We start from the raw sequence: 14550 nt of genomic DNA, 5'->3' as shown, positions 1-14550 counted from the left end.
AGGCATATTAATGCAGAACTCTGAGTAATTCAATTAAATTACACACTTATTAACTGTACCGCTTGGAAGAAGTGCAAAGACTTGGGGGAATCGTGGGTAATGGAGAAGCTGAGGAAGAGGAAAGGAGCTTGTGAGAGAACCTGGAGGATTGTTAGGTATGGGTGGGAGAAGTATCAAACAGGGTTTTTTTGAGGGGGAGGAGACTGTTAGAGAGTTGAGGAGCCTGCTCCGTGCAGTCCCCATAGCCTTTCCACTTTAGTCAGGAATATTTTCCCCCGTCCTCATGTGGTCCTGAATCCCCCAAACCTATGTAGCCCTGCAGCCCACTTCCCATTCAGCCTCAGTTCAACTCAGTCACCCCAGGGTGCCTTAGTCTCTCCCTACCACTAGCCCTTCTGAATCTACATATGACTCCCCCATCCCCTGCAGCAGCGCCACATGTCCTACTCTGTCTGTCCTGTGTTTCCTCACCTCTCCACACTGTGAGGAATGTAGCTGCCCTGGTTGGCTGCCCTCTTTTCTGGCACCAGAGCAGCTCCTGGTGGGTGAAAAGGGTAACTGCAGTGCCTCTCCAGCAGAATCCATATTCTGTAGAGGAAAAATATCTGCAGGGGACATTAATTCTGCACATGCAAAGTGGTGCAGAATTCCCCCAGAAATAAACCTCAGGCAAGTCACTTTGTCTGCTTCTCCAACTGTAAAATGGGAATCATAATTCTCTTATCACTCAGGGAGCTGAACAGATAACTTCCTTAATATGTCTGTGAGGCCCTCAGATACTCGAGTGATGAACACCATAGAAAAGAGCATGAGGAAATCAGTAATTCTATATTCAACCCAGAATTTGAATTCTGTGCAGTAAACAAGGCATAAGGCTATCCACTGCATGAGGATAAACAGAAATACCAAACACAACCTCATTCGCTGAGTACCATCTATCCCATGTGCTGACTGAGGCAAAGATGTCACGGGAGAAAATAAAATAGCATATGATTGTGTAATTAAAGACTGAATCGTCACACGTATGCACAGAGAGATTAAATTGAGATTTCATGAGCAACCTACTTCTAGCTTTCCAGATCTTGACTTAGCACCTAAAAAACTATTTTAAAGTAGTTTTTGTATATAATAGTATTTCAAGTGCTTTTAAATTTTTCAAGATAAAATATGCAAGATGTCAAATACTATTATAATTGCAGTTCCTACAATAACTATCTTGGAAAATAATTAACGTCTAGGTTTTTAGGCTGCATTTTAACAATATCTATTGTAGCAAGATACCTGAAAAATGTTTTGTAAGGCACATGTTTAATATATTTCACAGTGAAAATGAGCAAGTTCTCTTTTCAGTTGCAGTAAATAAAATGCAAAGGAACGGCAAAAGCCATTTATTCAGTTTTCACAACTACATGTAGATAATGTAATAATTACCAATTAATTTAACTCCAGATTTCTTAAAAACCTGTGATGAAAGTACTACCTTTTTATACAGTAAACTTTAATCAGAGTTATGCAAGCATCCAAGAGCAGAATCTGGCACTAAATTGGCAGATTGGCCTCAGGATATGAGAGACAAGATAAAAGAGGTAAAATCATTTATTGGGGCAGCTTTTCTTTGTGGAAGGTACAAGCTTCCCAGTTACACACAGCTATTTCTTCGTGTTTGGAGAACATGCAACATGCCTGAGCTAAATATAAGTTGGGACAGAAGCTGATCCACTAAAGGATATTACCTCACCTTTCTTGCCTCTCTGTGGATTATATATCTGCATTTGAAAATGTACAACCTGCTCCTGCTCCTTTTGAAGAAATTTTTAAAGGACTTCTATAGCAGCACAGACCCCATGTTTGGGAAATTTGCTACAGATCAGATTGTGACTGTCTATACTTTGGGGGCTGTACCTTATAACCTCTCTATCCCTCATTTACACACAGTTATGATTATGGTCTTGCATATAAAGCATGTATGTAAAGTTTCAGGGGAAAGAGTATGATCTGGCAAAAGTCACTGTACTATCTAAATATGTACAGGTATGTCTACACTACAAAGTTAGTTCGAACTAACGGACGTTAGTTCGAACTAACTTTCATAGGCGCTACACTAGCGCTCCGTTAGTTCGAACTTAATTCGAACTAATGGAGCGCTTAGTTCGAACTAGGTAATCCTCATTCCACGAGGATTAAGCCTAGTTTGAACTTACTAGTTCGAATTAAGGGCTGTGTAGACCCTTAATTCGAACTAGTGGGAGGCTAGCCCTCCCCAGGTTTCCCTGGTGGCCACTCTGGCCAACACCAGGGAAACTCATCTGCCCCTCTCCCGGCCCCGGACCCCTTAAAGGGGCACGGGCTGGCTACGGTGCCCGTGCCAGGTGCAAGCCTGCCAGCACCCAGCCAGCAGACCCTGCACCTGGCATGGATCGAGCCACCCACCCGATGCCCCCCAGCCCTCCCCCTCTTCCCGGGACCAGGCTGGCGGCTCCCGGGAGCTTGCCCGGGACCGCAAGAGGCGGGCACCCGCCTGGGCTAGTGCGGACATAGTGGACCTCGTCCACGACCTCCGCACTAGGCACAGGAAAGTGGCCGTCTAGGGCAGGAGAGCTGCCAGCCTGGCCACCCAGGAGCAGGTGTGCATGAAAATCAAGGGGGTCCACTGAGACCCCCGACCCTGAGCCCTGAGCTTACAATGGCCGTACTGGGTCAGACCAAAGGTCCATCTAGCCCAGTAGCCTGTCTGCCAACAGCGGCCAACCCTAGGGACCCTGGAGGGGATGAACCGAAGACAGTGACCAAGCCATTTGTCTCGTGCCATCCCTCTCCAGCCTTCCACAAACCTTGGGCAGGGACACCACTCCTACCCCCTGGCTAATACCACTCCATGGACCCAACCTCCATGACTTGATCTCACGTCCCTTTAAACTCTGTTCTAGTTGTAGCCTTCACAGCCTCCTGCAGCAAGGAGTTCCACAGGTTGACTCTTTGCTTTGTGAAGAACAACTTTCTCTTACTAGTTTGAAGCCTGCTACCCATTCCTTTCCTTTGGTGTCCTCTAGTCCTTCTTTATGGGAACTAATGAAGAACTTTTCTGTATGCACCCTCTCCACCCCACTCCTGCTTTTAGAGACCTCTATCCTGTCCCCCCTCCGTCTCCTCTTTTCTAAGCTGAAAAGTCCCAGTCTCTTTAGCCTCTCTTCATATGGGACCTGTTCCCAACCCCTGATCATTGTAGTTGCCCTCCCCTCTCCCACCCTCTCTCTTCCCCTCTCCCACCTCCTTTTCCCAGTCTCCCCCAGTTTTGTTCAATAAAGACAGATTCCATTTTTGAACACAATTGTCCTTTATTTTGTACATCAAGAAGAGGGGCTAGGGAAGGGTAAGTGGAAGGAGGTGAGGGAGGAATGGGGTACGTGCCCCCGATGGGAAGGACTGGGCTGGCTCTACGGGCTTTTGGGGGTGGAAGCTCTCCTGCAGCCCCCCAATTGCCCCCTCTCCCCAGATGGCAGCCTGCGGCAAGTGCCGCCGGTCTGATGGCCGAGTACTGTGATGTGTCCAGTGTGGGTACTCCGGGCAATCCAAGCCAGGACTGCTTTGCAAGCGGGGCACTCTGAGAACTGTCTGTCCGGGGTGGGGGTCGGGACCCTTTAAGCACAGCCCTCGGCTAGCCTGAGAAAGCATCTCCACGCTCTAAGTCCTCCTCTGATGCCCTGCCGGCACTGCTTCCGGCCATCCTTAACCCCGGTTCAGGGTCCACTTAATGTGGATGCGCTAGTTCGAATTAGCAAAACGCTAATTCGAACTAGTTTTCAGTTCTAGATGCGTTAGTTCGAATTAGCTAATTCGAACTAAGTCAGTTCGAATTAACGTTGTAGTGTAGACGTACCCTATGACATTACTGCATATGAAGTTAAGAGATTGTGTTTTATGGTTTTCATTAAAACATGCTGTAAACTGGGGAATTGGTCTCCCCAGACACAACAGCAGAGAAAGTTACCAAAGCCTGGGTAAGTTTCAAACAAGGGAACTACAATTCAGTGAGTCACCTGCTTACGGTCACACTGAGAATTGCTCACCCTTGCTTATGCATTCAGCCCTGCCCACCAGATATGCCTGGACTTGTATTCCGTAATCAAATGGGACAGAAAACATAAAACAGAACACGGGCCCACACATGGCCTTTTCTCCTGCCCTTCCCCTCCCCTATGCTATGAGCCACAGGACACTTAGAAGACTAATAACTCCAAGAAGACTGGCCCGGGTTTAAAGGACAAACCTATATATAAAGGACTGCTCTATCCAGAGAAAAACTACTTAATCTAGATGATGTGAAGTCTAAGAGAGTTGAGAGTTTAGATTGCACACTTGTATTTTATTTTTGTAAGCACTGACTTTTTGCTTCTCACTTATAGTCACTTAAAATCTAACTTTTGTAGTCAGTAAATCTGTTTTACTCTTCATCTTTACCAGTGAATTTGCCTGAAGTGTTCGGTATCTGCCCAGGTATACAAAGGCTGGTATATATCTACTTTCATTCATGAAGTGGTGAACCAATTAATATATTTGCACTGCTCATCTTGAGCAGCACAAAACAGTACGTTCTTGAGGTCCAAGGATGGGAGCAGGTGGAATGTGACTGATGCCCTTTTCTGTGTGATTCATGAGTGGCTTTGGGAGTATCATGCATTCTGGCTCGGTGTGAGGTTCCACGTGCTGTTGTGCTCCTGGAGGGGTTTATGGATTGTCACTAGCAGGGCGCTGTGACAGACATCCCAGGGTGCAAATTTAAGGGGGCACAATGGTCCCACAGTCCCAGGTTGTCCCACGGATCCTGCAACACTTACATGAACAGTCCGTACTCTTAAGTCCCACTGACTTCTGCCCACATGAGTAAGTGTTGGAAGTTAAGGCTCTGTGATACTACTTAGAGGCATAAAATTAAGACAATCAAACCATTCAACTGAGTCAACAGAAATACTCACAGCATGTACAGTTAAACTGAGGTGTACGTCTTTGCAGAGTAAGAGCCTTATTTTGCACTACACAGGTAAAGATAAAGGAGATTCGAAATCACCATCATACGGTGTCTACATAAGCTGTACTTACTTCTCTTTTGAGTTCATTCATACACTGGCATGTTTTTAGTATGGCTATTTCCAAGTCTTCTGTGATGTCTTTTGTTTTCTGGCTTTGCTGCAAGCAAAAGATGATTGCACATTTTAAAAGAAAATCCAACTGATGTACAAATTATCTCAGGCTTTGTTAATGCAGCGATTCAGTTCCAAGTACAAAAAAACCAACAACACACACACAAAATCAAATGATTTTATATTAAGAGTTCATTACTACTGCACTTGTTTATTCATCACTGAATCAAGAATCATCAGAAATGCTAGATCATCAACTTTATTTTTATTCAACAAGGATTTTTTGGTTTTGAACATTGTGTATTTTTTGAGAAGAGGTTTTATTTAGTATCAGCTGTCAAATCTTATGTCTGAACAATTTCTAAGCTAGCCACAGCTATTCCAATTTTTAAAATCTCACAGAAGTAGATTTTACCAAAATAAAAAAACAACCCTCACTGTTTAAATAAAATTCATCAAAATAATATTTGTCATTTCAAATGTAATGTATCATTAGAATTGTTGCTGTGAATCCTTCATTTGCAAAACAAGCCAATCTATGCAAGAGAGGTAAAACTAAATGCATGTTGGGGGGAAAAAAAGGTAGTCACTAGAAATTTTCTCTTGCTCCACAACTTGTTAGGGAAAAAATATCCTAATTAAGAGCATCAACACAAGGTTGATGTGGTCAGATTTAAACCTTATCTTGACTCACTCTAAAAGTTACAAACAAATGAATAATACAGATTCTGGACTGTGCTTGCCATAATTGTTTTTTTAAAAGGAATAACAGTTTAGTCTACTTTATCTTTTTAAACACATTTTAAACCAATATTTCTCATTGTTCAGTGTCTCTTGAATTTCTTTATACTTTCTTTCAACTGCCAAATATACTCCACAATACCAGTCTCACCTGGAAAAAAAAAGTTTTGGGAATGTTTAAACTCCTAGGCTACGTCTACACTGGCCCCTTTTCCGGAAGGGGCATGTTAATTTCACGAGTCGCAATAGGGAAATGCGCGGGGGATTTAAATATCCCCCGCGGCATTTAAATAAAAATGTCCGCCGCTTTTTTCCGGCTTTTAGAAAAGCCGGAAAAGAGCGTCTACACTGGCCCCGATCCTCCGGAAAAAAAGCCCTTTTCCGGAGGATCTTATTCCTAAGGGCTTTTTTTCCGGAGGATCGGGGCCAGTGTAGACGCTCTTTTCCGGCTTTTCTAAAAGCCGGAAAAAAGCGGCGGACATTTTTATTTAAATGCCGCGGGGGATATTTAAATCCCCCGCGCATTTCCCTATTGCGACTCGTGAAATTAACATGCCCCTTCCGGAAAAGGGGCCAGTGTAGACGTAGCCCTACAGTACTCAGAAGATTTGCAGAACCAAGGGAGGTGTCTGTTTCAATGAGTCCCTTTCATTGCAAGTTGTCAGTACCAATAAGGATAAGTGCTTTGGAGGAAACCAAGTGGCATAAGATGGCAATTTAGACTTCTGTGATACCATGGGAGGTTCTTAAGGTTGGTATGGCCCACTTCAAGTGAAATGTTTCTTTCAGCTATCATGTTTAGATGGCAAGGAACATGTTTTAAGTACTGAAATACACTTGGTAGCATAGCTCTTACAAGTGCTACCAGTAATCAAAGAAGCCTGGAGCCTCAGCAGTACTCAGCATGAGACCTCAGAGAGAGTTCATTTTTGCAAAGACATACAGTAGGCCCTCTGAGGACACAGGATGCGTCCCTACTGCCCAGATATTCAGGGGCAATGGATTCTACATGCAAAATCCATTAAACTAAACCCCATAAGGCAACCCCTGCCCGGAGTCAAGAGGAAGAATGGAGACTGAGGGAGAACGTTTAAGAAATATCCCTTCTATAGGATATGCAAAGCATCTGTGTCCTGTACAAATAAAAGCCAAGAAATAAAGCTTTCTAAACGGCTGTCAGGCTTCAAAGACTACTAATAGAGGGCTAGCAAAGCTTTATCTTGCTTAGGAGTCCCCAGAAGCACCTGCAAGAGGACTTTAAAAAAATGAAGCAAGAGAGGAAAGGAAAGAGACCTTTTAAGCTGTGACCCCAGGACAGAAGCATTTAAATCTGCCTTTTCCTGAGTCACAGAGAGTTCACTTAGATCTGTGGCTCAACTGAGCTCTGCTTCCAGGAATGTGTCAAAATAACTGCCAACTCTCAGCTGTTGCCTGGATCAAGAAAAGAACTAGAAGTACAGCATAAATCCTCAAATGACCCAATGAATGTAATTATGCATCCGTAAACATAGTCTACACCATGGCCCTAGTCATCGCCCTAGTTTGAATCAGGTGGGTTCTAGAAACGGACCATAGTTTAATGTGTGTCCTAGCTACTATAGCACAAAAACAAGAGAGCAACCTTGCTGAATCACAAGTAGTATAAAAGATTCAGGTTTTGGGATTTTTTTTAATCTAATACAGAATTGAAGGAATGAAGAACAGTTGAAGATTCCTGAAAAGGTCTGTGACTCTCTTAAGGACCTCTGGTGTCAAGGACTTTATTGAACATATAGTTACTACTCAACAGTGCCTGGGACTGCTGATTTTAAGGAACAGTACGGTACACAGGATAGCTATAAGAGACAGATCTGGCTCCTATGGTATGCTAAAGGAGAGAGTTAAATGAAAATCTTTTCATGTCACAAGCTGTACTGTAGAGTACTTGTAGTAAATCTATACCCTCTATGTGTCCTTGAATGCTCCCTCTAAGTAACTCTTAAGGAGGAGAGAAACTGGAGGAGAAATAAAGTAGGAAATGGCTCCCATGGAAATGCACAGGGTACACCTTAAAAGGGACAGAGCCAACAGTGGCCTACATTTCAGCATTTATTATTGTCTGTGGCAGATAATGTTAACACATAATGTTAGCAGGAATCTACCACTCACATTTAAGACTGTTCACTACCAACCTTTGTCAGTATTATTAAAATCCCCTTTTGTGTTTTTCATTTTTAATGCATCCTTACTAAGTAAATCTTCTGATGAGCAGGCTTTCTCCAACACCTGATTCATATGGGGCAGTGAAACACTTGTTGATACTCAAGGAGTTAAGTAACTTTTAAACTCCTCTGTCACTGAACTAAGAACAACTCAGAAGACCTGACTGCAGACTGAATCACTCAGACAGAAGACCGAGCAATGAGCCTCTCCTTCCTCAGCACATGTGCCCTTTAAGCTTCCCCTTTAGAGGCTCATATCGCTTTCAAGACCCTTTTTCTGGGAGGACATCCTGAAGAGGACAGAGTGCACTCTGACAGATACAACCACTCAAAGAAGCAGAGGCCTATTATCTGAAGCCTAAAGAGCCACAAGAGGCAGCAGACAGAACAGAAGTCAGCAGTGAGGGGTCTTCTCAGCCACAGTTTCCATAGCAACAACAACAAAAGGGCCAATGATTGCAACATAACCATGGGAGAAACATCTCACTAAAAAATATGAACATCTCCGGGCAGATGAGCACCCAAGAGGACTGTACTGGGAGCTGGGGATTAATTGGTGTAGAATGAAGAACCACCAGATTTAGGACCACTGTGGAAGTGGAGAGTGTCGGGTTGATGGCTCAGCAAGATCCAGGCAAGCTGATAGGGAGACAAAGGGGGAAACTGCCCCGGAGCCCAGCAATTTAAAAGGACTCAGGGCTTCCAGCCACTACCTCTGCTTCTCCCTTTAAAATGCCACCAGGGGGAAGGGGCAAGTGGTGCGGTTTGGGTGGCGGGGATGGCTGGCTGCTAGCTCCACCCCTTCTATCTGAGGCTCCATCTCTTCCAGGAGCTTGGAGCTGGCTCCCCCCACCTTGCACAAGGGCCTAGCAATTCTGCAGGCCCCCCTGGCAAAATTACAAATACAGAGAAGATTCCCCTTGGCCAGAGTCAGTCTGTTTTCCCTACAGCCACCACCTTTGTCCATCTCTGCAATGGACAGCGCTCCACTTGCTGCAGGGACCCCAAAGATGATTGCTCTCCATTAACAGATGGTCACACACACAGCCATCTTTGGACAACATATGATGCTTGTTTTCAAGATGCACTGTTCTAGCCATTCCATTAAACACACAGCTAGTATGGACTGTTAGTGGGGAGATGAAGGAGGCAAGAGTAGTAAGGAAAACAAATTTGTCATCAAACACCAAACCTACAGGTTATATCCTTAAGATTAGAGCAAAGCTTCTGAAAAGACCTGGTCTGCATGGCACAGAAGCTACTACACTTAGGCTATGTTGCAGTTCCCAAATTATATAGGAAAAGTTTAGGAGGAACCCATGTGTTTAGCCAATTAGCTACTTTTGTAATATTTATGGGCATGTTAGTCATCAGTTAATTCCATACTCAAGAACTCTGTGTATGAGACTGAGTACTATATTGTCATGATAGGTACATTCCCAGTCACTCCCATTCTGTAATGCTGCTACTGCAAGAGTTCTCAAGCTTCGCTGCACTATGATCCTGTTCTGACAACAAAAATTACTACACAGCCCCAGAAGGTGGGAATGAAGTATGAGCCCTCCCCACTTGGGAGGACCAAAGCCAAAACCTGAGCGCAACTGTCCCGCACAGGGATGCCAGAGCTGAAGCCCCAGGACTTCAGCCCAGGCCGAAGCCTATAACTGAGCATCCCTGCCTAGGGCTGAAGCTTGAGGGCATCAACTTCGGCAGTTAGTACTGGGGCTCAGGCTTCAGCTTAGGGATGTGAAACGTTAACCAGTAAGAATCACCCTTAATGCTTACCGGTTCTGGTTAACCAAAGGGGTTTGAAGTAGCTCCCCACCCTCTGCATACAGGGGTCTGCTCCAGTCCCACAGCCCCCTGATATGATGTTGAGCAGCACCTGTCCATGGCAGGCCTGGGCACACTTATTAATGGTTCACAATCCTGCTGGAAAGGCATAACAAGTGGGGTTCTGCAGGGGTCTGTTTTGGGACCGGCTCTGTTCAATATCTTCATCAATGATTTAGATATTGGCATAGAAAGTACGCTTATTAAGTTTGCAGATGAAACCAAGCTGGGAGGGGCTGCGACTAAGCTGCAGGATAGGGTCATCATTCAAAATGACCTAGACAAATTGGAGAAATGGTCTGAGGTAAATAGGATGAAGTTTAAAAAAGACAAATGCAAAGTGCTCCACTTAGGAAGGAACAATCAGTTTCACACATACAGAATGGGAAGCGACTGTCTGGGAAGGAGTACGGCAGAAAGGGATCTAGGGATTATAGTGGACCACAAGTTGAATATGAGTCAGCAGTGTGATGCCGTTGCAAAGAAAGCAAACATGATTCTGGGATGCATTAACAGGTGTGTTGTGAGCAAGACACAAGTAGTCATTCTTCCACTCTACTCTGCGCTGGTTAGGCCTCAATTGGAGTATTGTATTCAGTTCTGGGCACTGCGTTTCAAGAAAGATGTGGAGAAATTGGAGAGGGTCCAGAAAAGAGCAACGAGAATGATTAAAGGTCTAGAGAACATGACCCATGAGGGAAGGCTGAAGGAATTAGGTTTGTTTAGTTTAGAAAAGAGAAGATTGAGGGGGGACATGACAGCAGTTTTCAGATATCTAAAAAGGTGTCATAAGGAGGAGGGCTATACCTTCTTTACTCTGCCAAGCCCTTCGATACAACCGCATCTGCTCTAATCCCATTGACAGAGACCAGAAACTTCAGGATCTCTACCAAGCATTTATAAACCTCAATTACCCACCCAGAGAAATAAAAAAACAAATTGAAAGAACCAGACAAATACCCAGAAACCATCTATTTCAAGACAGACCCAAGAAAACCAACAATAGAACACCACTTGTCATCACCTACAGCCCCCAACTTAAACCCGTCCAACACATTATCAATAAACTACTACCTATACTGGAACAGGATACTAAACTCCGAGAGGCTCTGGGAAACAGACCCCATAGTCTCCTATAGACAACCACCTAACCTCAACATGATTCTTACCAACAATCACGGGACATACCACACTAATACCAACCCTAGAACTTTCCCTTGCAACAAACCCCATTGCCATTTTTGTCCACATATTTACTCTGCTGACACCATTATTGGACCTAACTAATTGAGTTATAAGATCAAGAACACATATTCCTGCTCATCCAGAAATATAATTTATGCTATCATGTGCCGACAGTTTCCGTCTGCTATGTACATTGGACAAACGTCTCAGACACTTCGCCAAAGGATCAATGCCCACAAAACAGATATCAGACAGGATCACAAAGAAAAAACAGTTTCTTGCCATTTCAACCAGAAAGGGCATTGTCTCAACTACTTGATTACCTGCATCCTGCTTCAAAGACATTTTAACACCAGACTTGAAAGAGAATCCTCTGAACTGTCATTAATACTTAAATTTGACACTTTACGCCTGGGTCTCAACAAAGATGCTTACCCATTACCAAGATAGCTTCCCCAATTATCACCTCTAATATCATTAGCTCACAGACATTTACCTCCCCTCCTCGTCTCCCCCCTGTTCTGAAATTTGATTTGTCCTTTTTATATGCGTTCACTTTTTTTGATTGTATCCCTTTGGTATATATGGTCATGCCAATTTTCTTCCACAATTTGATCTGAGGAAATGGGTCTGGCCCACGAAAGCTCATCACCTAATGAACCATCTTGTTAGTCTTTAAAGTGCTACATAGTCCTGTTTTTTGTTTCAGCTAGACTAGACTAATACGGCTATATCTCTATTACTATTCCAAGGTATGGGACACTCTGCCTGGGAAAGCATAGAGGAGCAGACTGGGGAGAAGCCAGACCTCAATTTTCTCCAGAGCCTCAGCTTCCATTAAAAATGCCAGTCTCTATGTGTAAAGATAGGAAGGAATCCTTCAAAATGTAACCCAAATATGAGTGACGCCTACCCCTCTGACTAGACTTTCAACAACATTACATCAGTGGGCTGACAGGGCTGCACAATTGTTTTCATATTCCTGAAAGGGAATTTCAGTTGTGAATGTTCTGGATTAACTTGTACTTTAAGTATCAAAGCAAAAAAAATAAAATAAAAAAAACAACAACCACCTACACAGATGTAAAATCTCCACAGGGAACGAAATATTTTTAAACAATAAAAATACTGGAAAAGTAGGATACATGACTAAGTGTTCCATTTAGTATATTTTAATTTAATATATTCTGCCCACTATTATTCTTCTTTTAATTAAAAATGAATTTTCTCTTTTTTAGAAAGAATGAGAATAAAAATCTCATTACTCAACAGTAATTCTTTTAATTAATTAAGGAGCAACAACTAAACTCCTAAAGGAATGCCATGCAAATGTTCACCACAAGGATGGTGACCAGAATTGAGAGTATTATGGGGGAAGAGAAAGAGATAAACTAAAACCATGGACTATTAAAATATCCTCAAGGCTGCCATAGTATTGTAGAGGACTGGGGTGGAGGTTGCTATATTAACTGCTTTTTGATATATTATATATAATCCTGTTTTCTTAAACAAAAAAAGGGAGAAAAAGGCTAAAAAACATATTGTTCTTTCGAAAGTATAGATGAAAAGATTTACTTTGTTAAAAAGCTCTTACAGCTTGCATCCACACTGAAACCAGCTGCTCTAGTTCCATTTTAGCCTGCTTGGACTGCTCCAAGATGCGTTCTCTGTGCTCATGGCTGGTGTAGGCAGAATCAGTAAAGTCCTCTGTGTGTTCCAGAATGAGGTCCAGCATTGCTGAAAGATTCTCCTGAGAGATAACATAAAGATTCTCCCGAAGACCTTCCACCTTATTCTGAAAAGAATAAAATTCAATTCGCTGTTAATCATTCATGTAAATAGAGGATGTGTCATGCATTTTCTCCCACCCTTCAGCTTTCCTTTAGCCTACTGTTAAGTACTTTTTGTCCATAAAGAAATATTTTACCCACCCACAGACATCCATTTTGTTTTGTTTCTTCACTTATTAGCACCATTAGCAATATAATTTGTGTCTCACCACTGAAACAAACAGAAAAGTTAAGAACAACAAATGGTCTGGTAGCACTTTATAGACGAACAAAACATGTAGATGGTATCATGAGCTTTTGTGGGCACAGCCCACTTCTTCAGATGACTGGAGTTATGAGTTTAGGATGTGGACACCCAAAATAAATAGGAAAGGGGAAGGGGAGGAGGCCCTCTATTTATGGCATGAATGAGAAGATAAACCTAATCTACAATATGTTCGAAGTTTAATTATCACCTAAGAGCTTGTTTAGCCCACCTACTGATGACTTAGTTTAGGGAAACTCTGGCTGAAACAGGAACAGGTATGTCTACACAGCGCACTAAGCCCAGACCAATGCGAACCACCCCTGCAAACTTGGCATTTCTACGTCTCAACTTGAACATCCACAATGCATTGGGAATGTAGGCCTCCCAGCCATGCTGGAGCATCCATACTACAGCAAGTAGACCCAAGTTACAACTTCAGCTTTTGTGGGTGTGTGGGCTATCGAAACCCAAGAGGTCCTAGCACTTTTGCCAGCTGTAGCTACTCTATGGCTTGATTTCCAGAGACCTGTAGAAGAACTTGTCTGTCTGTCTCACAGGAATTAACTGGAAGCATGTTGGGTGGTTTTATCCCATGAATACATCCTGCGAAGCCATTCTGCGTCCATAGTCCCTGCAGTCAGAACATCTGGGGATAATCTCATTCGAGTTACAACTCAGCTGTTGTCCATGCCTGTTGACCTAATCACAAACTCCCCATATGTAGGCCAGTGCTTCTAGAACAGGGCCAAAGTACATACTGGTGGGATCACATCACCATGTGGACACAGGAATGACTAACAGTGGGTCCTGAGATTTCACAGGAAGAAGCAGATATTCCTAGAGGCTTGTGATCAGCTTCCCCTAGCATCATGACAACTGCATAATGGAGGCCATGCTGGTCCAAGGAAAATTGCTATAGCCATAAGGAGTCTGGCAACCTCAGACTGCTCCAGTTTGGAATTAGCAAATCAATTACAAGGGCTGTTATGAGGAGAGGATGGATATACCCAAAGGTGATGGGTATTATAAGTGTTCCTGAAATAACTGCTGGTTTTCAGAGAATGAGCTTTCCAATCTGTGACGGCTCATGGATGTGACTCATATCTATAACTTGTACACTGGAAGAAGCACGAATACATATACGACAAAGTGTACTACTCCGCTGTTCGCCCCTGGTCAGGCACAGGGGGAAATTCATGAAATTAGTGTAGAATGCACTGATAGTGTGCATATTGCCCGGGTGCTGCAAAGATCAAGACTTTCTCCTGATCAAGAAGCTGGGACATTACTTCCCTTGAATAACATCGTTACAAATGGAGTCACTTGACCCTACTGGTATTCTAGGAGACCACTCTTAACCCACTGCCATGGCTTATGAAACTGTATCCCCATTTCAGAGGACTTGGCAAAAGACG

The 14550-nt window shown here is 43.4% G+C and overlaps 1 protein-coding gene across 2 annotated transcripts in view; it reads right to left on the bottom strand.

Moving 5' to 3' along the window:
- CTNNAL1 (catenin alpha like 1) overlaps positions 1–14550 on the bottom strand; it is a 93780-nt gene that overhangs the window by 36871 nt on the left and 42359 nt on the right. For both annotated transcript variants that reach the window (XM_075921531.1, XM_075921532.1), the window contains exons 7-8: positions 12693–12893; positions 5098–5184 (exon numbers count right to left, since the gene is read on the bottom strand). In XM_075921531.1, the coding sequence (XP_075777646.1) occupies positions 5098–5184; positions 12693–12893 (288 nt within the window). The remainder of the gene's footprint in view (positions 1–5097; positions 5185–12692; positions 12894–14550) is intronic.

Source organism: Pelodiscus sinensis, chromosome 2, assembly GCF_049634645.1.
Source record: "Pelodiscus sinensis isolate JC-2024 chromosome 2, ASM4963464v1, whole genome shotgun sequence".
Taxonomy (NCBI): domain Eukaryota; kingdom Metazoa; phylum Chordata; order Testudines; family Trionychidae; genus Pelodiscus; species Pelodiscus sinensis.
This window is presented reverse-complemented; position numbering and strand designations above follow the sequence as displayed.